A 21,472-nucleotide genomic window follows, 5' to 3' on the forward strand; every position below is an offset into this window, starting at 1 on the left:
AATGTAGCTTTCCCTGCTGGCCTGCACTGGCCCTCCCTGCCTACCCTGCACCCCTGGGTTCTCTCCTTCCCCTGGGTCTGTGGGACCTGCCCTTCGCGCACCCAGGTCTCCCCGCGAACAACTTCCAGCATCAGCAGCCTGGGTTTCCACCCCCTCATCCCCGGCTCCCAGGCTCTGTACCCCAAGGGGAGGCCTGACTTGTGGCCCCGGCATCACCACGTCCTCAGACAGATGGGCTGAGCCAGACAGTCAGGTAGATACAGACAGTCCTGGAGCACAGTCGGGCAGACACAGGCTGCTCCAGGCGACAGGCGTGATCTGAGCGAGTTGGGTGGCAACACGGGTGTAGGATGATGGCATCTTCGGACCCCCGAGGAGGCCAAGTATGTCTGTGGGACATGACTTGTCTGCCAGTTCCGGAACTGAGGTCATCTCTGTCCAGTAACCTTTCCCCCTGCCCATCCTGGCCAGCTACCGACCCCCATCCCTGGCCACGGTCTGCCCTCGTTGCCACAGGAAGCCTCATCATCTCCAATTTCACAGATTCCCAAATCCCACCTTCCCTGTGCCCAGCAGCCCTTCCTCTTTGTCCAGTCTAGATCCCTTGGGCCACCATCTCTGTCTGCCTCCCTCCACCCACCACATAGTTCTAGGAGAGCCGAGCTCTGACCTCCACGCTGCACAAAAAGCAGGATTGCACATTGGTGGACACCAGGGCCAAACTGCCAGGGTTCGAATCCTGGAACATCCTCTTAATAGCTGTGTGGGCTTGGGCAAGTGCCTCAACCTCTCTGTGTCTCAGTTTCCTCATCTGTAAAAATGGAGAAGGATAATGATTGCATCTACCTTACAGGGTTGTAGTAAGGATTAAGTAAACTAATAGGTATATAATGCTTAGAGCAGCTCCTCGTAAATCAGTGAATACCATAATTGTTTATTTCTGCTTCAGGAGCCTAGGAAGGAGATGTCAGTGGCTTGGGTTAAGATGACGGCACTGGAGGGGGAAGGCAACCCGTGGACTCAGGACTGGGGGCAGAGAGAACAAGTGTGAAGGGGAGAGTCCAGGCTGATGCAAGGGTGGAGGGCTGAGACAGGAAGCCTGGGGCTGGGGAGGCCTGCAGGGGAGAAATTCGGGGCTCGGAGGGATGTGCCCTTACACTTGCAAACAGAGGCGAGGGCCGGGCTGCTGGCCATGGGGGTCTGGAGGTCAGGGATCATACGAGTGTGAGACTGCTGAGCTCATCCAGGGCGTGTGTAGACAGAATGTCGAATTCAGAAGGTGGGAGAATTGAAGACGCGGAAGTGGGCCGTTTCTTTCCACGGGTGGTGGGACCAGAAGGTAGACCGCAGGAGGTTCAAGAGCAAAAGGCCAGTGGAGGCATGGGGCAGCTGGATACATTTTGCAGGGCAGGAAGTAACAGAAACAGGGCAAGAGCTGGAGGGGATGTAGGGCTGTGGCTTTTTCCTTTCTTTTTAAAATGTTTTTTAAAGTTTATTTATTTATTTTGAGAGAGAGCACAAGTTGGGGAGAGGCAGAAAGAGAAGGAGAGAGAATCCCAAGCAGGCTCAGCACCATCAGCACAGAGGCTGATGTGGGGGCTTGAACTCACGAACCATGAGATCATGACATGAGCTGAAATCAAGAGTCCGATGCTTAACCCATGGAGCCACCCAGGCACCCCTGGCTTTTTCTTTTTTAAAGATGGGTTGTTGATAGGGAAGGAGGGGTGAGTGTGTGAGCAACGTCTTTGAAGGAGAGACAAAGGGTTCGGATGCAAGAGTGAGTGGGGGCTCCGACAGGGCGGGAAGGAGAGCCGGACAGAGGGAGCAAAAATACAACGGAGGACAGTGAGGGCCTTTCTGGTCCCTCCTGTTCCTTTCAGGAACGAGAGGCACGCCATTAGCTGTGCACCTTTCTCTGTGTGTCTGTGTCAGTGTGTGGACGTGTGTCTGTGTCCACGTGCACCCGGGTCTCTCTGTGTGTGTAGGTGAGTTCACAAGCATGTGTACATCTGCATGTGTGTGTGCATCCGTATCTCTGTGTGGGTGTGTATTCACGAGGATGGGTATGTGTGTGTGCAGGGACGTGCCTGCATGAGTGTGTCACATATGCGTGCTGAGGTCACCCTTGAGGAAAATGGGAGAACGAACACAGCAGGTTGCTAACGGCCCGTGTCGTTTGTGCTCCTGACTGTTGTCATGTCCTCCTGCAGTGTGGTGGTCAGGTTGGAGGGGGGCGCTGGCTGGGGTGGGGTTTGCAGGGGGGAGTGAGGCAGTGTTACAGGTCCTGAGGCAGGTCAGGATCCACTCCCAGTCTAAGCCTGTCGCCAGAGACAAGAGCGGAGCCAGCAAGGTCAGTGGAAGCTCCCTCCTCACCCCTGGTGACACGTAGCCCTTCCATGATCTGCGTCCTCCCTGTGTCTGTCTTTTCTAGAGAGTCCCGGGACCTTCCAGCCCCATTAGGCCCATGTGAGGTGGGCTGGATGCGGGGTGGGGGGACTGGGCCTGTTTTCGGACTTGGAGTTAGGGCCGGTGGGTCCTCTGGAAGTGGCCTTTGGGGTCTGCCCAGAGATATCTGGGGAGGCGGGACCCCCATGACTCCATGGAAGGAGAAAGGGCAGAAGACGGGCCAATCCGGGGGCAGGCCGGGGACCGTGTCTCCTGCGGCGGTGAGGGATTCGCCACCGCGCCCAGAGCTGCGCGGTCGGAGCTTTGCTGCCACCTCGTGGGCGGGCTGGGGAAGCCCGGGCCGCTGCTCAAGAGCGAGGACTTAGCGTCCCCTTGTGGCCGAGTGCTGCCTTGCCGGCGGAAACCGGCGACATCCCAGCGCCCAACCTGATACCGCACAGTCGTGGGAGCTGGGGGCGCGGTGATGGCACAAGAGGGGTCCCAGCCCCACCGCGTGGGTGGGATCCCAGCTCCGGGTCCTGGCGCTCTGCACTTCTGACAACCTCTCTGTGCTTCAGCTCCTTACCTATAAAGTAGGGCGAGGCGCGCATATTGTCAGGGGTGCTGGGAGGGGTATATCGGGCAGTTATGGGAGAGGCCAGCACAGCCTGGCCCACCATGGCGCTTGAGTCAGGCTGGCAGGCCCTAGGCGCCCCTGGGTTGGAACGACTCACTTCTGACCTGTGACCCTTGCCACTTGCCCTAGGTTTCATGTGCTTTGGGGAGCAGCCCTGCAGCCTACTGTCTCCCCCTTTGCTTCAGGAGGCAGGCCCACAGGCGAGGGCGAGGACAGAAGCATCTGTTTGCAAGCGGCCCCAGCCCAGCCAGACTCCTGGGTACCCTCTGCTGCCGCCTCACAGCGGGGACTCCGGTGCAAAAAGGCCCTTCTGGGCCCCGTGAAGTCGGGGCGCAGCAAGCAGGCCTCACTTCCAGGCCGGGCCAGGCCAACGGGATGGAGCAGAGCTCAGGACTCTCCATGCTCTCTTCCCCTCCCCCCGCCTCTGCCTTCAACCGACCCCTCCCCCCACAAGCCTGAGCAGTGGATCCCTCCAGCCAGAGCAGCCAGGCTAACACCTTTCATCCTCTCCCCTCCCAGGCGAGGCTTCTGCGAGTCTACTCCAGGGTGTGTGTTCATTCTTCAGCATCACTGTACCATCAGCATGGGCCCCCAGAGATGGGGGCAGCGTTATTCCAGCCCTGTTCAGCCCCACACCACCTGCCCCCAGCTCCTGGAGATTACGGGGTCCATTCTGGGGCCCACGGTCTCCCTCAGCCCCTGGTGCCCAGTTCTGGGGTGGTGGGGAGACACCGGGAGGAAATCCCCGTGATCAGCCATGAGTGATCCCCAGAGAAAAAAGGCCGAGGAGGAGATGGGGGAGTGAGGGCAGGCCACCTCCTGGCCCTGGGTTTCTCCTGGGGCTCCCGGCCCCACCAATGGGCTCAACCCAGAGGATGAAGTTGGCAAAGGCCTGGGAGGGGACGTGGGTGCTGGGAGACTCTCCATCTACGCCTGACCATGTCTGTCCCGGGCCCCTGTGTGTGTAGCCAAGCCTGTGGGGTTGTGGGCAGGGGGGAAGGTTTGGCCACATCGCAGAGGCCGGTGGTGCCCGAATCTCCCACCTGACCCCCTGGCTGGACATCACATCCCCCTTCCAGGGGACTCCAGGGTTTCTGCGGCTCACAGGCCCCGGGGGGGGGGGGGGAAGCATTCTACTCCACTGCCCACCCACCCACCCACACACACTCACACCCACACTTATTCATGTGTTGTCCTCAAGTCCTCAGGCTACATGAGGCTTGAGTCTGGGGTTGGGGGCCGGAGGCGTTGAGGTTCAGCACCACCTCGGTGGAGGTAGGGGAGGTCTCGGGGCTCAGGCCTCTGGCCTACAGTTGGAGGTCATGCTGGGGGCCAAGTGGTCATGATCATTGGCTGGCTTCTTTGTCACCACCCAGAAGGAAAGCCCCTCTTGGATGGATGTGTTGTGTGTGTACATCTGCCGAACTCAGGCCTGGTTGTCTCTGACTCTTCAGGAGTCAAGACGTCTTTTTTTGCTTCCATTTCCCACACACATTCCTCCCTCCCTCCCTCTCTCTCTCTCTCTCTCTCACAGACACACACACACACGCACACACACCATGGGAGGATGGTCCCATGACAACCCGAATAGTCTCCAAGCAGCAGCCATGAGTGAAGTGTCCTTCAGGCTCCCAGAAGTTCCCTTTGCTGATCAGATGACATGGTGACACTGCCTCAGGCTTCACCAGATGCGTCCACGACCAGAGACACTAGCTTCGCGTGGTGACTTCCATCTCCCTTTTCCTTCCCTGCCTCCTCTTGTGCTGACCTGGCCTTGGCAGAGGTACAGGTTAGCCTCTCTGGCTCTCTGAGCCCCTAGGCATCCGTCTCCCCACTTCCATACCCAAGAGCCCCTCGGGCCCTGAGCACAGCCTCCTTCTCACCTCTGTGAGTTCCTCCCGCCAGATGGCCAGCCCCTCCTGCTGGAACCTGGTAGGGGGCACTCACCCTGCTCAGGGTTCCTGCAGGCATGTGACCCCAAGCAGGTGGGAGGCAGCCTCAGTTCCTTGTCCTACTTTTTTAAGTTTCCAGAGCCCATGGTGGAGGCACAAAGGAGGGAGCAGCAGGCACCAGCATGTCCCCTCCTCCTGGGCCCCAGCAGCCTCTCCCCCAGCAAATGGGAACCGATTGAGAGCACTCTCCTGGGGAGATCCGCAAAGAGACCCACAGAGAGAGTCAGAAGGGCGTGTGGCTGACAGAGAGATGGGACCTGGAAGCAGACAGACAGACCTTTACAAATAGGCAGCAGTTTCCTTTACAGACGAGACCCCCAACAGGAACGGCCACAGCCGCAAAGCTCCAACACACTTTGAGACCTTTCAAGAATCACCCTGGCTTTTGACCATCTCAGAGCCACTTCTGTGTATGAAAATATATACTTTGGGAGACGTCTCCCCCTCCCCCCGGGGCTTCTGCTCCTCCCCCAGAATGTGGTCCCCTAGGGGTGGGCAGTCCTGAAATCTCTAAGGTGGCCTGGTCAGGTGAGCGGAGCCAGGGGCCAAGGCCAAGGTCATGAGGGTCTGCAGATGACAGAGATAAAGCCCTGCTTAGGGAGAGGGATAGCATCGATCCCCACCGGAAATGCCACACCCCCTGAGACCCCTGTGCAGCGCCTGGCTGACCCCAGTGGTTTGCCCAGAGAGCTCTGGCCGTCCTCAGGGGGCCCCCACAAAGTAACAAGAAGGGACCCCAGTGGGCCTCCACAGGGATAGGTCTATTTTCTCCTTGCAGGATGAATGTGCTGGTACTGACAACAGAGAACCCTGTCTTGGCCTCAGGAGCCTGAGTGGGAGGTGAACGGGAGCTCCCCTCTCGCACAGGCCACTCCCACCCTGGGCTCCCCTGGGCGGGGCTTGCGGGTGCCCGGCTCAGGCTGTCCTGGGGAGGGAGACAGAGCCCCCACAGCTTGGGGAAGGGTCCGTGTGTTCCCATGCCAACACAAAGTGTAGACACCGCTACTCTGGAAACCATGTGCTTTATTTGGAACCTCATTCTGAGGGAACCTCCCCCCTGGGTCATAGAAAAGCTGCAAACCACGTGGTTTGGTACAAGGCAATGGCTAAGGGACTGCAGGAAATCCCTTACCGCTGGGGCCCTCGTCCTCAGGGCCTCAGAATTCCCTGGTCATCCTGACTCTTGGCCGAGCTAGGCCTATGCAGCTAGGACTCCTGGGGTCCTGCTCAGCCCCCGGCATCTTCCTCAGCCGAGGAGTGAGAAAGTGGGTATGGAACAAGGGCCAGAGTCCCCACCCGAGGCCCGGGCCTCTGTCCTCCACCTCGGGCCAGCGGCACGGAGCAGCCACGGCTCCTCACATCCGCAGAGCCCTGTTGCTCCGGGTACGTGTCAGCTCTCGGGTGAGGGACCACGGAGAGTGGGATGCCCGCGCGGACAGGTGAGTGGCCGCGGGCCCCGCCCATCAGTACAGGTCTGCAAAGGGCTTGGAGTAGTTGAACATCAGGTAGTCCATGTAATAGAAGTCGTAGGTGCGCTGTCTCTGCAGGGCCGAGAGCTGGGTGAAGTACTGGTGGGTGATCTGGGCCGTGGTCCGGGCCTCCTGCGAGTGCCGGTCTTTGAACTGGGGGAAGGTCAGGTTCCGCGGCGCCCGGATGAGGCTCAGGAAGAAGTTGGCATCCTCCTCCATGCTCTCAAACTTGCCCACGAAGTCATAGTCGATGAGGCAGGGGCTGCAGAGCCGGCTGACGTGGTCCCAGTGGATGTCCATGCCCACGGGCCGGTGCACGTCCAGCAGGTACTGGACGAACTCGGGGAAGCGCACGCCGGAGCCCGTCCGCAGCGCCTCGCGAGAGGCGTTGGCCCGGTACCGGGCCAGGATGGCCTTGCCGAAGACAGGGTGGTAGTAGCTATTGGGGTGCTCGAACTTGTCGCGGAAGGCGGAGACCAGCCTCTCGAAGGGCTCGCGGACAAAGAGCATCTTGGTGTAGGTGCTGAGGCGGTGCAGGATGCCCTGGCGGTCGAAGGTGTCCAGCCGCCGGAGGGCGCCGCCGTAGTGCACGGTGTTGTGCTGGATGTCCGCGGTGGACGAGGCCAGCCCGGCCATCACCATGAGCACCCGCTTCCAGTTGGAGCAGCCCGCCTTGGGCACCTCGCAGTACAGCACCCGGTGGCGGTCCTCCACGAACAGGCGGGACACGTGACGGGGCGTGACCGCCCTGCGGCTGCTGCTCGCCCGGTACTTGGCGCACGCCTCGCGCATCACCCGCTTGCGCTCCTGCTGGCTCCGCTGCAGGGTGACCCAGTGGCCGGCCGCGGCCCAGGGCGCCGGCCGCACAAAGGCACCGGCCGAGCCGTTGGCCGGGACGGCTGCTGCAGCAGCGGGCGTCTTCTTGATGAGCAGCCGCCGGCGGCGCTGCCGGGGTCGCAGACGGGCCCCCATGTTTCGGGGGGCTCGAGGCCGGTTGGGTACCAGCAGGTTGAGGCCCCTTGGGGCCCAGCTGGACAAGTCTCGGGTGACCTTCTCCGTAGGGGCCTTCAAGTCACCATCCCGGGAACTGCCTGGTGGGAGATCCTGAGTCAAGAAGAGAAATAGTTATCAGGGTGGACACGGCAGCTGGGCGCTGCGGGTCACACAGGTCAGACGCTCACAGTGGCCGGGGTCCCTGCCCCCTCTGTGGCCTGAGTTTATTCCGGGTGAAGGAAGAGACTAGCTGACCCTGTGGGATTTGACCCCTCTGGTCTGAGCCTAGGTCCGGTCCCCAAAGACCCCCACCCCTAGCTGGCCATGGTCTTGAGGCAGAGGTGTAGGTATATTTTCAGCCACGAGATGGCGCAGGCCTCCCAGGAACCTGCACCTGGCGAGGCGAGCCGGCGGAAGCCGGAGGCCTGAGGAGGCTGGCGCAAATTTACTGCCTCTATTAGCACAAGTCCAAAGCTGCCATCCGACAGGAAAGGGAAATTCATGGGGCCAAAGCCGTGGGCTTTGTTCCCAAGGCCCCTGGGAAGGACCGGACGCATTTTTCTTTCCAAGAATGAATTCAACATGAGCTCCCAGTGTTCTCCCCTGCCCTCCCCAACTTTCCCCAGGCTGCCGGTGCTGAGATTTATCTGACTCTCAGAACTCACGTTGTAGGGCTGCTGTGGCCTGATGCTGAACTTTATTCCTGAAAAGCAGAGAGGACAGTATTAGCAGCAGAAGTACCACGTGGCTCCCAAGGACCTGCTCATGGGCTCCTGATGCTGGACACGCGGGCTGCAGGGCACTGGGGGCGGGCTCTGCGAAAAGGCAGTTCAGGGGGGCAGAGAGGAGCAGGCATGGCTCAATGTGAGTGTCCCTCAACTCCTCTACCCACATGGAAAATGAGGGTGCAGAAAGATGTGGTCCCACAGTCTCCCAAGCTGATGACTTCTCAGTATCTTACCTCCCAATGTGACCTGGAAGGTCTCGAAAGGTGCCCTGCCCAGGTGTGTCCACACATCTGCTCAGTGGAACAGCCAGGAATCTCATAGCACTGCCCCGCACCCCCACACAACCTCACGCTATCATTAAGCCATGGGGAGAGGACCCTTCAGAAAGCTCTGCCCATCCTCTCTATGCGTTGGCCAGCCCTCGATCTAGTCCATGGGGAGCTTCTGTACTCGGAATCCCACATACACCCACACCTTTGCACACGCAGGCCTGGGAGTGGAACACATGCCTTCCCTTGGATGTGCCTCCCCACCGGCTCTGGGGAGTCCTCTAACCTAGGCATCTACTTCGAGATTTTGGCCAACTCGGCTGGCCCTGGGGCTCTGGCGTGAGCTGGCCACCTCCTGCTCACGCTGGTCTCCCCCAAAGGGCTGAGCAGAGCCCAGGCGTGGAGTGATTGTCCGGCAAGCACTTGGCACTGGAGGAAGATGAAGACAGATCAGTGCATTGCTGACCACACCCCGCAATGTCCCCCCCCCCCCCCCCTTCCCTTGAGCTCCGCTGAGGCCAAAGTCACCGGGATAACAGGCTCTGGGGAAGTGAACCTTTGGTCAGAGAAGATGATTCTGCTTCACACTCTGGTTTGTTTTGGAGGAGGGCCTAGGGAAACAAGAGGATTTCCTTTGGGGGAACTTATTTCGGAGTCTCGGCCTCCTTCCCCCATCCCTGCCTGGCCACCGAGGCATCAGGGCTTTTCCAGCTCTGGTGCCACAGAAGCGGCAGTTTCTACTCTGAGGCTTTGCCAAAGGCCACAGTCACAATCAGAACCAGCCACCCTTTAAACAAGCGAAGACTTGAACTTCCAGTTGGCACGATGGGGCACACCTGACCGAGTTCCGGCTGCTGCTGGGCTGTGTGTGCGAGATGTCCTGGGCGCCCAGCATGGGGCCCCACGGGGGTCCTGCCGCCTCTGTATACACGGTATAGGTCCAGTGGCTGGAGCCCAGTTGCTGAGAGGACATCCAGGTCCTCTGTCCCTGACCTAGGGACTCTGCCGATTTCTCCACGAGGTCCAGTCTTACAGGTTCAGCCACTGCTATGACCCTGACCTCATACTGGTCAGTCTGAGGATGTGCCTACACGTCTCCTTCATTCGCCAGCTACCGGAGGAGGTGGGGACACGAGGTCACCCCTGGGCTGGAAAGCCGACATTCCCGGGGCCTACTGGGAACTTCTTCAAGTTCCAAACGTGGCACAAAGGTGGAACGTGGGCACGCTGCATGTTTCTTTTGTTGCAATTCTTTTCTTTGATCCCTTTGGGCTGGGAACAGGGGTGTGCCCTTCCCTGGGCAGAGGACAGGGTGTCTGTACCTTCCTGGGCATCCCCAAGCTTATGGGCAATATGTGTGTACAGGTGGGGGAGCCCTGAAACAGGGCTTCCAGACTCTTCCACGGAGGCTGAGGGGGAGCTCCGCATAGAACTGGCTGCACCCCTTGGGGCATGGGATGCACGCAGTGGGTACTTGACCCTGAGACAGGAGTGTTTTCACATTGAGTCCCTCACCAGGGTCCCCTTCTCATCCCAGAGCGTACTTCCCTCCTGCCAGCCCCCCTCCCTCCGCCCCTACCCTTCTCTGCCTCATTCCAGCCTGAGCTTCTCCAGCTCCTTTCTTTCTGACACACGCGGGTTTCCTCCTGCAGCCAGTGATCACAGGGCTCGTCACCAAAAGGGACTCACTGCACGTTCAGTTTTCCTCCACACTGCTGGGTTTCCTTAATTATTTTCTTCTGGTGACGGCAGCTGGCTCTGCTAAATCACCTCTCCTCCTCAGAGTCTCAGATACGGGAATTTACTCTGCTTGTCAATCCTGTCAACTCGTCAAGGTATGGTGGCACTTATTTATATTCCTTTTCTAGAGCAAATGAGTCATGCCAGATTTGGCCAAGAGTGGGACTCAAAAGCCGCTCTCAAAAGGCACCCTGCCAGCCGGTGGAGCTGGACAAGGATGTGCTTATGGAGATGTCAGCCCTCACAGCTGTGATCTCCCGCTGGCCCTGTCCTCACAGCCTGGAGGGCGGTGGGCTGTGGGACCTGTCCCATTTTATCTGTGCAGACTGGACAGAAGGGTGCTGAGCCTCAAGGGGGTTTTCGAGGTTGGCCCACTTGAAGGCTGGAGAGAACATTCCTGCTGGACGGAGCCCCGGTCTGGGGGAGTTCCTGACCTCTTGGCCACTTTTACCCAATAAAGTCAACTCGGCTGCAACTGTCCCCTTTGAAAAGAATAACTGTCTTGTGGAAAACCCAACAACAGATCTTATGTGGAGCCCGAGTTTGCCACAAGCTGTATGTTCTCAACCTTTCAACTTACCGCAGCTCACTTGGCAAAGACTGACCCTCTCCCATATGCCATTTTGGAAGAAAGACAGGAAGTTAATGAAGGAAATGTAACAGGCTCTCCCCCCTGCCAGGGGCCCACTGGCCCTACTTTTCCTGTGGAAGAAGCCACTCTTCCATGCACTGCTTGGATAAAAGCCAAAACAAAGATCACCCCTAGCTCTGAGCAAGTGAAGGCCTTGGGTGCCTTGAGCCTGGGGTCTGCATACCCCACAGTGGGCTGCATTCAGGACACTGGACAGCTCTGTGGAGTGACCAGGGAAGGGCAGCTAAGGGTCCTACGTCTGCTGCACCCACGAAGAAGGTATTGCCACCAGGAGCCACCAGACTCAGTGCCGTGGGGGGGACTTATGCCGGGGTGGGGGTGGGGCGGAGGCGCTTGGCTTCAATATAACCACCACCAGCCCCTCCCAAGCCCTCGGATGGACATGCAATCAGATAAAAACAGTGGGCTTGCTGAGCAACACAAGCCACAACCCCTAGCCTCCTTTTCCATTTGATGTCACCAATGTTGCCGCATACCTCCGCAGTCTCCCTCACCCCCACCCTGCGGCAGAGGAATCCCAAGGCCGGTCATGTACATGCTCCACGTTCAGCGTCTGAGTTACCTGTCTTCTCCTTTCAACATAATGTTAACAATCTGTAAGGGAGCTTCATCCCCTGCACGGTGAGAAAAAAACAACCACTTTCTCTTTCTGGACAGATGACATTTGCAGAGCGGTTGAAACACAGGCTGTACGGTAAGAGTGAGCATTGGTGAGAATAAACAAGGCGTGAGTTATTGAGACTGCCAAGTGGGCTCCACACTGTGAACTCTTCATTGGCTGAGGGTTTTCCTCTGAGTGTTTGGCTGAAAGCTTGCTGGTTACCTGCCAAGGGGAGGCAGAGGCTGATGATGGTGTATGTGCCCAGTTTCTCATAATTAGGCTGTGAAGCCTGGGTCTGGGGCAGAGCTGCGGAGGGGGCTTCATGGTCACATGGGCTGCTGCCTCCTTCTGTCCGAGTCACAGGAGAGAGACCTGCTGGGTTCAATTCTAAAGCCCTAATCTCTGCTGCCCAGGACCCACGGAGGGTCGGGCTGTGCAGACCGGCGACACTGATGTGAGTTAAAACAGGACCCGAGTCCCTGGAAAGGCCTGGAAGTGCCACGTGAACCCTTGGTTGACCACGTCTGAGGACAGCGACTGCTATCCTGGCTGCTGCTCAATCTCAGTCCCAGGTCCTGATAAGTGGGGAGAGGGTCCTGCTACCCTGAACGCTGCGGCCTGGGGGCAGACAGGGCTGCCCCAGAGGAGTCAGACCTGCAAAGGGAAACAGATGGGAGAACGGAAGGGGCCGGCAGGGCCCTGGGGCATGGGTGTGAGTCCACAGTCCCTGCTCTGTGCAGTCTCAGACCTGTGGTCCTTGGATCCTCAGAGCTACATCGCACTGTGTACCCTGGATCTTCTGGTGGCTGTGCCTGCGTGGCCACCATCATCCGTTCTGTCCACCCACAGGTCCACTTCTGCTGCCCAACAGGCCAGGAAACTCCCAGGGCTTTCAGGCTGGCCTGAGCCAGGGAAGACACTGGAAACGAGACCCTCACTGCATCTTGCTTTCCCCCATGTATGAGATACAGAGTCCATGCTTCGGTCCCACCCCAGACTCCTGGCAGGCGTGTCTGCCGGATGAACAGTGTTGCCCAGCTCTGCTGTTCACAGAAGCTCCCGCACTGAACACATGTGCCGTGAGAAAGGTCTCTGTGCCGTGGGGCAGCCGGCAGGGCCCGGCAGCGTTCGGGTCCTCACGCAGTGGTGATGAGCCACAAGGAGTGAGGCAGGGATGCTGGCAGGAGAAACTGAGCCAGGAGGGTGTGCTGCTCATTGGGATCAGGGGAGAAAGCCCTGAGGGAACTGCCGGGCCCCGCTCCGCAGGAAGTACAGAAGGGCTCTGAATGAGGGGCTCAATTCGTCCTCCGTGACCAGGCCACATATATGCGGGGGGGTTATTTTAAGGAACTGGCTCATGCAATTGTGGGGGCTGGCAAGACCAAAATCTGCAGGCTGGAGAGGCAGGGAAGAGTCAATGTCGTAGGACGAGTCTGAGGGTCCCCTGGAGGCAGAATTCTCTCCTCCTTGGAGGCCCTCAGTCTTTTCTCTTAAGGCCTTCAACTGATTAGACGAGGCCCACCCACATTATGGGTAACCTGCTTTACTCTAAGTCTACCGACTTAAATATCCACTACATCTAAAAACATAGCTTCACAGTAACATCTAGACTGGTGTTTGACCAAACATCGGGGCACGGCAGCCTGGTCAAGTTGACACAAAATTAACTGTCACAAGGGGTATAATAATTTCTTAGGGCTTGCGGTAACAAAGCACCACCGAACTGGGTGGCTTAAAATAACAAACACAATTCTCTCACAGTTCTGGAGGCTGTATGTCTGAAATGAAAGTGTCAGCGGGCCATGTTCCCTCCACAGCCTCTTCTAGCTCTTGGCAGCCCCAGACGCTCCCTGGCTTGTGGCCACTGAAAACCAGCCTCTGCCCCCATCTTCCGTTGTGTGTGCCTGTCACTTTTCTTCTTCTTCAAAGGACACCAGTCATTTTGAATTAGAACCCACCCTAATGACCTCATCTTAACTTGATCACATCTGCAAGGGCTCTATAAGGTCATATTCACTGGTCCCAGGGTTTGGGACTTCAACATAATTTGGGGGAGGTGACACAGTTCAACCCCTAGCAGGGCGTAATGTGACCTCAGGGGGCTTTAAGAGCACTCTAGAGGCAGGGCAGGAAGAGTCTGGAGGAGGTGAGAAAACATGTCCCCAGCTGATCAGTAGATTGTGTTAGTTCTCCATGTTCTTGGGCAAGGACCATGTCTTTTCTGTGTCGGACAGTCTGGCAAAATGCCTAGCACACAGCAGGAGCTCAATAAATGCTCGTGGAAAGGCTGGTGCTGCTTGGACTGAGAGCCGCCTCTGGAGGAGCTTCTCCAGCTCGGTCTAGCAGCCTGTCCACGCCACCCAGGAGGGGTGGTTAGATCTACGACGCACCCAATTGGCGGCCTCCCCTTGCCATCTGTGGGGCACCAGGCCAGGCCTGTGGCCCCAGTGTGGCCACACCTCCTCTGGCTCTTCTCCCACCAGCTCAGGCTCTGCCCTTTTGAGGGGCAAACCCCTCATCGGCCTCTGATGCCTCATTGTGAGCCGCTCCCTTCCTCTGGGCAGGTTGTTAATTTATGCAGATGAGATGCAAAACTGAAGTTTAAACACACTCAGCAATTAGAGGGCAGCCTGGACTCAAGGCACAGAATTCAGATGGAAGAAGCCTCACAGAAGGGTCTTAAATTCTCACTTGTGATCACAGGAAAATCCGACTCATTAAATTCTCTGCTCGGGCTCCATGCACAGCCGGGCCCGCCTCTGCTGCCCCAGGCCCAGGGCAGGGAGACAGGGTTCCCGGCTGCTCTGCGGTCAGAGTGTGGACCTCAGGGAGAGCCAGGAGCCAGGCCAGGAGCGCCCCGCCTCCCACCCCGGCAGGGCGGTGGGTGGTGCCGCAGGACCCTCTCCTCTTGCCTCAGCCTCTGCGGGTGGGCTTCTTCCAGTTGTTCGAAGACCACCAACCTCATGGTGAGGCGACACAGTAACCCCTGACCCTTGGCCCAGACCAGAGGAGGGGCTTCCCCTCCCTTCTCCTGGAGACTCCACTCGGAGTCATAGCTTTCAACAAGGGTCATGTATTTTAAAAGAAAAGAGAGCAAGAGCACAGCTGTGTGACCCTGGACAGATCCCTCGACCTCACCGAACCTTAGTTTCCTCATCTGTAAGATGGGATAAAAACACCCATCTTGCAGGTCCATAAATGTGCAAATGAAACATGCACGGTGCCTGGCACGGAGAGCCCATGGGAGGGAGGCCGCCAGAGCCTGGGGCTCCTATCGCCGGGTCACCTTCACAGCAGCTGAGTTCCTCTGAGCCCAGCTCCTGCACCAGCGCGGGGACTCTGGGACCTGTCTGCAGAGGAGGGAAGCAGGAATCTTCCCGTCTCGGGCTGATGGGCACCTGACGGCTCTGACCACTACTTGTTTTGTTTAGCGATTCCATCCCCTCGCCTCCGTGATTAGGATCCACGATTCAACTGGGTGGTTCTCTGTCAGCTCAGCCTGGGCGGCGAATTCCCTTACGGCTGTCAGAGCGGGGCACTGGAGCTGCCTGTCAGTCAACCAGCCAGCCAGTTAGCCGGTCTGCAAACCCAACAGCTGTTCTGCTTTTCCACACTCACCCATCTGCCCATCACTTGAAGGGATGTCCCTGAGCATCTCCCCCCACTCCAGTATGCCTGCCTATCCACAAGGAAGGGGTCCCCAGCTCCTGCTCCAAAGCTCTCCTCTGTCAGAGCCTGGGGGCAATTCCTACCATGTTGGGGGGGGGTCGTGCACCCCCCCCCACAGGGGCCACGCACTGCACTGTACCTCCACATGTGCATGTCACATGGAACCAACGAGGGACAGCATGCACACTGAGGGGGTGCATCACACTGCTTTTCCGTGCATGCATCCTGCCGTGTGACGCAGCGTGCTCTGGGTGGGGAGCGTGTGTGTTCGCGTCCGTGCACAGCTTCAGAGAGTCCGTGGCGCATGGCTTAGAACAGGTCATGCCTTTCCTGCCTTCGTGTGTTCTTTCAACACATGAGCCTGGAAGGATTAGCAGGAGCCTGTGAATGCTGCTGCAGGGGAGAGAGAATGAAGTTCCTGACACTGGCCGGCTAAGCCCCAGTGCCCCCTGGCGGCCCGTCTCTGCCTCCCCTGCAGGCGACAGAACACAGCATGCTGGCCAGCACCGTTTGTCCATTCTCTACACACGGACTGAGCACCTGCGCGTGCCAGGCAGAGTCTTACACACCGGTGACCGTGTCCTGGCCATGAATGGGACAGTCATGGCCCTTGCCCTTGTGGAGTTTACGGTCTAGCCAAGAAATGAGGCACGGAGCAGTTCACGTGTGATGGTTGCAGGGGCGCGTCAGCAGGTGGCATGTGACAGGGGAGGGGTATCAGGTGAGGTCTCCCTAAGGTAGTGACAAGTCATCGGCGCCTGGGGGTAACGAGGGCCTTCCTGTAGGAGATCGCCTTGCACCATGAGACCAGGGCTTACCGGATGAAGGGACAGAGAGACCGAAGGGTGTCGAGAAATGTGGCTGGCGGGGGGCAGCAACCTGGGGGCCCTATCGTCCTGGCAAAGACCCCTCGTCTTATCTCCTGAGGCCCAAGGGGAGTCTACAAAGGCTTTAAGCTGGCAGCTATTTGGAACTTAAGGACCATTCTGAGATGAAGAGCGGAAGACAGAAGCAGAAAGGGTGGTCCGCGGTTGTTGCCACCGTCCAGCGAGGACACGTGTGAGGCCTGAATGCCGGCGCTCATGGCAGAAGGCGGAGGAAGACGTGGCGAGTATTTCGGAAGGAATGAGCAGGGCGGTGCACGGTGAATGCTTAACCCTGGCTCCCTGCGTGGTGGGGAGGACCAACTCTGTAGTGCTTGCGGATTCCTGTGGTGTAAACACTTCTCCATGGCCGATTTCAAGCTGGTGATGTGAACAGGGGGTTGGGCCCTTGTGGGCTGCTGGTGCAAGCCAGCTCTGGGTCAGTACCACCTGGGGACTGACTGGGAGCAGAATAAGGGAGATTCTGGTTTCTGGCTTGAGCAGTGGGACCCTGATGCCATTTCCTGGGCAGGGGGTGCAGATCCACATTGAGTTTGAGAGGTCTACGGGGTCTCCCAAGTGTAGACGTCCAGAGGGCAGACGGAGGATGCGGGAGAAGGGGATGAGCTGGGCGGACGTATGCGTGCAGGAGCACGTCCCGGCCCGGGGTTGTCCGGGGCCTGGTGAGGGTGCGTGAGAGGAGGGGCAAGCCGGGCTGCGGCAGCCAATCAGAGTCTGCCTTTTGTCCAGAGCCCACAGGGAGCCACAGACTCAGGTTCTGGGCGACCGTGGCCAGGTCAAATGGCACTCCTCCTGCTTGGCTGTCAGGGGCCTAATTTGGTGTAAGTATCGGTGAATTCCCACCAGAGGTTTCCAAGAAATAAAAATGAGTGAGTCATGCTGGAGCCTGAGGCTGCCTGTTTGCAGGGGAAGTGCCCGCGACACCAACTGGCCCAGCCCCGTGACGGGCGCTTCTTCACTGGAACCCAGTTGGGCCATCAGAGGCCGCCGGCGGGGCAGCCTCATTCCTGTGGTGGCCCCGTCACAAGATAATGATCGGTCCAGCTCTGGCTGGCTTCAGGATGTGTCGTTCCGGCTGCGGCGTCAATTACTGAGCTCGCCTGTGGCTGTCAGACCCGTCACAGCCGCTGCCTGCGATACCCTGAGAGCCGCAAAAGTAAATCCGTTCTAGCCGATGCTTCCTTGGAGCTCCCCACTCCCCAGCCACCCTGGGCCTGCTGCAAGAGCCGCTCTGTCCTGAGGGACGCACTCCAGGCCCCCCAGGGGTGGGGGGTGGGGGAGTCAGGCTCCTGGAGGCGGGCCCACAAAGGGGCTGCCTAGGGGGCTCAGGGACGGAGGCGCCCCAGAGGCCGTGCCCACGTGGTCACCCCTACTGCCCACCGATTGCACCCAGAGGGGCCCCGAGCCTGGGCAGCAAGCCCTCCCTCCCAGCCTGACTCCGGCAGCTGCAGCTTTAGGCTCTCCGGTACCACGGAGACCGTGGAACGCCAGCTGCATTTCAGGGATCGTCCCGTGTGCCCCTGAGCAGAACAGAGCCTCTGGCGACTCACAGGTCACCAGGGTAAGCCTGGAGTTGCTTGGAGCACTTGCGGGCAGGAGCTGGCAGTCAGTCCAGCTGATCCCTGCCATGCGCCTGGATAGCTGCAGTCCATATCTGAGAGGAGATGTGACTCCCGAGGCGCGGCCTTGAATGTCGAGTCACATCCAACCAAGGAACTGGGCCCCCAGCAGCTCAGGGAGCCTCTGGCCAGCTTCTCTGAGGGGCAAGGCCTGGAGTATAGCAGTAACCTTGGCCTTGGTGGATGCTGACTGTAGGGGACACCACCATCGCTGGACATCCAGCCGAGACCCACCTCCTTTCCCTTCTGGCGGGCCAGCCCTTGCTTCTGCCCAGCCCGGTGCCCTGGGGTCCGGCCAGCCGAGGGCCACACTGGGCTGGCTGTGGCCTGACCGCAGCCAATCCCAGGCCATCCTATCCTCTCACCACTGTGTGGTGGGCTGGGCTCCACACCCACATCACACACTCACACAAAGACTCACAGCCCCCGGCTCAGGGAAGGTGACCAGTTCTGGGGCACTGACAGCATGGCTGAGATAAGACGGAGGGCCCTGCCAGCTGCATATTCAAAGGTCTTTCTAGAGGCAACTGGGGAACGGCCCAGAGAAGAGTAAGGCCTAAAGGAAGGGCAAAACTGGTTAGGATTCTTACATCCTAACACAGGTGAGAAATGGGGTGCCTGAGCTCAGGCAGTGTGGGGAGATGGGAAGAGGAGGGAGGGCTGCAGGGCTCGGTGAGCCGGTGTGTGAGGGGGAGGGTAGGAAAATGTCCGTCCCCCCACACACACTGTCACAGGGAGGTCCAGGGGGACAGAGGGCCGATAGGGGAGAAGACCCGACCCCGAGGTAGGCCATATCGATGCAGAGACACGAGATTGAGTAAGGCTCGCAGACAGAAGCTCTCAGCTGGCAACAGTGCAGCGCGTGGGTAAAAACTGTCCAGACACAAACCATGCAGCCCAGCCCTGCGCCTTCCAGCATCCTTGAGAGCACAGCCAACATAACGCCGCATAACAACACCCTCGTTAGCTCTGAGCACAGGAATATTAAGTAGAACCAAACCCTGCAAATGTCATCCAGAATTTTCACAACTGTGATGTGCACTGAGAACTTGCCGAAGTCTTTAAGGCAACCTCTCGGCCGAGACTCTGGGTCCCCTCCCGTCTCCAGCGTTTTGGGGGATGCCTCCTTAACTATGAGAGGCCCCATCTGCTGGGAGCCCAATGCCCTTTGCCAGGGTGGGGAGGGGCTGCCGGGCTTCTGGAAGGCACTGTCTGAGGTCTCTGAACCTTTCCTTCAAGCTCAGCAGGTGTCTTCAGGAAATGAGAGCCGCCGGCCTTGCAGATGGAGCCTGGTCCCATGTAATGGCTGCTCGAAGGTGGTGGGGGTCTCTGTGAAAGAAGGAGCTGGTGACGGTCCTGAGCTGTTTTCTGGCTTCCTTTGAAGTCCAACCGGCGGCAGCTCTCAGGACGACGTGAGCCATTGCAGGCACAGAGACGGCCCCACCCGGCTGCGTGTTTTTCCTGCGGAATTAAGACTCTCCCGTCTTCCAGACGACCCGGCGTGTGTTTTGGGCACCTCTTTGCAGTTGTGAATATGCTATTCCAAGAAACAAAAGGAACCCGGCTTGTGCCTTCGGCTTTCCACGCCTGTGTGTGGTGCGTATGAGGCGCTGCTGGTGGAGGTGTGTGTATGGGCCGTCCACTCTAGAATTAATGATTCGCGAGCTGGGCGAGAGTTGTGCAGCCCACCGAGGCGTCTTCTGCAGGATTAAACGTCATTCCTTCTAATGACTTGATTTATGTCTGGAGGTTTACAGCTCCAAACAAAATATTGTGATGATGGCAATAAATCACGCCGGGGCTGCTTACAAACGGCAACGAGCATGTTTTCTGTTTGTTCGGGAGGTGGTTACAGAGCGAGGGGGTGCTGTGTAGGAGCACAGGGAGAGCACAGGACACATGGGGTGTGGGGGCAGTGGGCAGCGTGAACGGGGTGCAGCAGGCTTTGAATACCCGAGGCTTTGTGAGAATTTGCGATTGGAGATGGCGGGGATTTTGGAAGAGCGGGACGTGTACAGGAAGGGCACTACCCTGGGTGCTGGGGGCAGTCATGGGTGGCGGACCTCCTGAGAATGTCATTTCCAGCTTTCAACCGCTGTCTGCCCGGCTGCATCCCTAGCGAAGAGCATGAGCTAGCTGAGGTCAGGGCAACGGATCCTCCCAAGGATGACACCTTTCCTCTGCGCTCAGGACAGCTTCTGGAATACACCGGGGCCATCTTCTAGTCTGCAGCCCCGTCTTGGGCGGGGAGAGAGCAGGATGGGTCAGGCTAGAGCCGCTCTGTAGGGCTGAGCTCCTCAGGAGAGTGAGGACCAATCTGGCTGCAGACAGGCGCCCCTAGGCTGGCATCTCTCACTCAATCAGTAGAGAGTGATCGCTTCCCACTGAGACCTCACCCTGCCAAGAAGAGCTCAGAGGAACACTGACGTCAGCCTCAAGGTTCAGGAAGAAACTGGCAGCTCCCGTCCTTGGCTGAAGTATTCTGTCAGAGACGCTGTCACCCATGCCCCCAACATCTGGGATAGGCTGACCTTGTGAGGCAGGGCAGGGGCTGGGGAAGGCACGGGGGGGCGGGGCACAGTGTAGCAGGACCATTCCTGCCAACCAGCTACCGCTCTGTTCTGGCCAGAAGTCTGTGAGAGCAGGAGCCTCCTCCTCGGTGAAATTAATCCTGTCCCTGGCATCTAAGCCCTGGGAAAGAGGATGGGAGGAGGTAGAACTGGGATCAAGTGTCAGGGAGGGTCTATTCATCCCAGGGGAACACAGCACGTCTCTTCAAGGCAGAGATGTGTCCTCAGAAGAGCCCACGGCCTAAAATGCCACATCAGAGACACTGCCTATAAGAAGTCGTGTTACAGGGTGACTCAGGAATGCTGGGCACTGGGAGAAAGTGATCCACTACCAGGTGTGTGGCCCCAGCCCCTGCTCACGGCACATTTGACTGGCAAGTGGGGGTGGGGGGAGTCTCGTGTGTTGTACAAGGGGTGTCTTCCACGTCAGATGTGATGGAGCACAGGTGATGGGAAGACGGCACGTGGGTGGCACACTGGTGGCAGCTGGGCGTGTGGATGGGTGGATGTTGGGTGGTGGGTAGATGGTTCGAGATCCAGAGGAAAGGATTTGAGACAGAGGCCAGGCAAGCACTAGGGCTGGACAGGTGGGTAGCTGGAGAGGAGACAGGGATGGGGAAGCCACAGGGCCACAGACAGGCTCCAGTCCAGCCCCACTGGCTAAAGGCACAGCATCTGGTTGTGCCTTCCCTGGAGTCAAGAGGGACAGCTCCAAATCGAAGGTAAGCCAGGGTCCCCAGTGACCCCCTTAGGCCCTGAGGGTACGTGTCTCGCTGTTGCGAAAAATGACCCTTCCCTTTCCACCAAACACCAGAAGCCATCTCCGATGGCAGAAGACAAAGCTCTGTCCATCTTTGATTAAAACAAGGGCAAAAATAAAATGCTGTTTGTTTTCTGAAGTCTGGCAAATTTCGATAATGAAACCCTTAGAACGTATAATACCGAAACCTTTCTAATTCCAGGCAGATAAGGAATAATGGTAATGTTATTTCAACTTCAGAAGCAAGAAATAACCTTTTATCACCTAATTTAACAATGTTACTGGGAAAATATGTTAGGAGAATGTAAAATGCTATTTAAATGATAAAATATGCTGTCTCGGATGGCAAGGGTTTTAATTGCCACGATCAGAGTCCACACACACTTCCACGCCAGCTCTGACAGACACTGCTAATGACGGTGGCCATAACGAGGCACGGCGGATGGGGTCACCACTGATTCTGCCATCTCCCCTGGGAACTGCCAAACCCGACAGCTGCCCGGGCTTCTCGGTGCTCATCAACATCACTGCCTTGTGAAGT

The 21,472-nt window shown here is 58.2% G+C and overlaps 1 protein-coding gene across 1 annotated transcript in view; it reads right to left on the reverse strand.

The window, feature by feature from the left end:
- Positions 1 to 6,440: 6,440 nt before the first annotated feature.
- The window catches only part of CHST8 (carbohydrate sulfotransferase 8), a 63,398-nt gene continuing 48,366 nt past the window's right edge, over positions 6,441 to 21,472 (reverse strand). The window contains exons 2-3 of the mRNA XM_047078247.1: positions 8,105 to 8,142; positions 6,441 to 7,550 (exon numbers count right to left, since the gene is read on the reverse strand). Coding sequence (XP_046934203.1) covers positions 6,441 to 7,550; positions 8,105 to 8,142 — 1,148 coding nt within the window. The remainder of the gene's footprint in view (positions 7,551 to 8,104; positions 8,143 to 21,472) is intronic.

This window comes from Lynx rufus, unplaced genomic scaffold (genome assembly GCF_022079265.1).
Source record: "Lynx rufus isolate CCGP_SWC_20201006 ecotype Redwood Valley unplaced genomic scaffold, mLynRuf1.p SCAF_16, whole genome shotgun sequence".
NCBI classification, from domain to species: domain Eukaryota; kingdom Metazoa; phylum Chordata; class Mammalia; order Carnivora; family Felidae; genus Lynx; species Lynx rufus.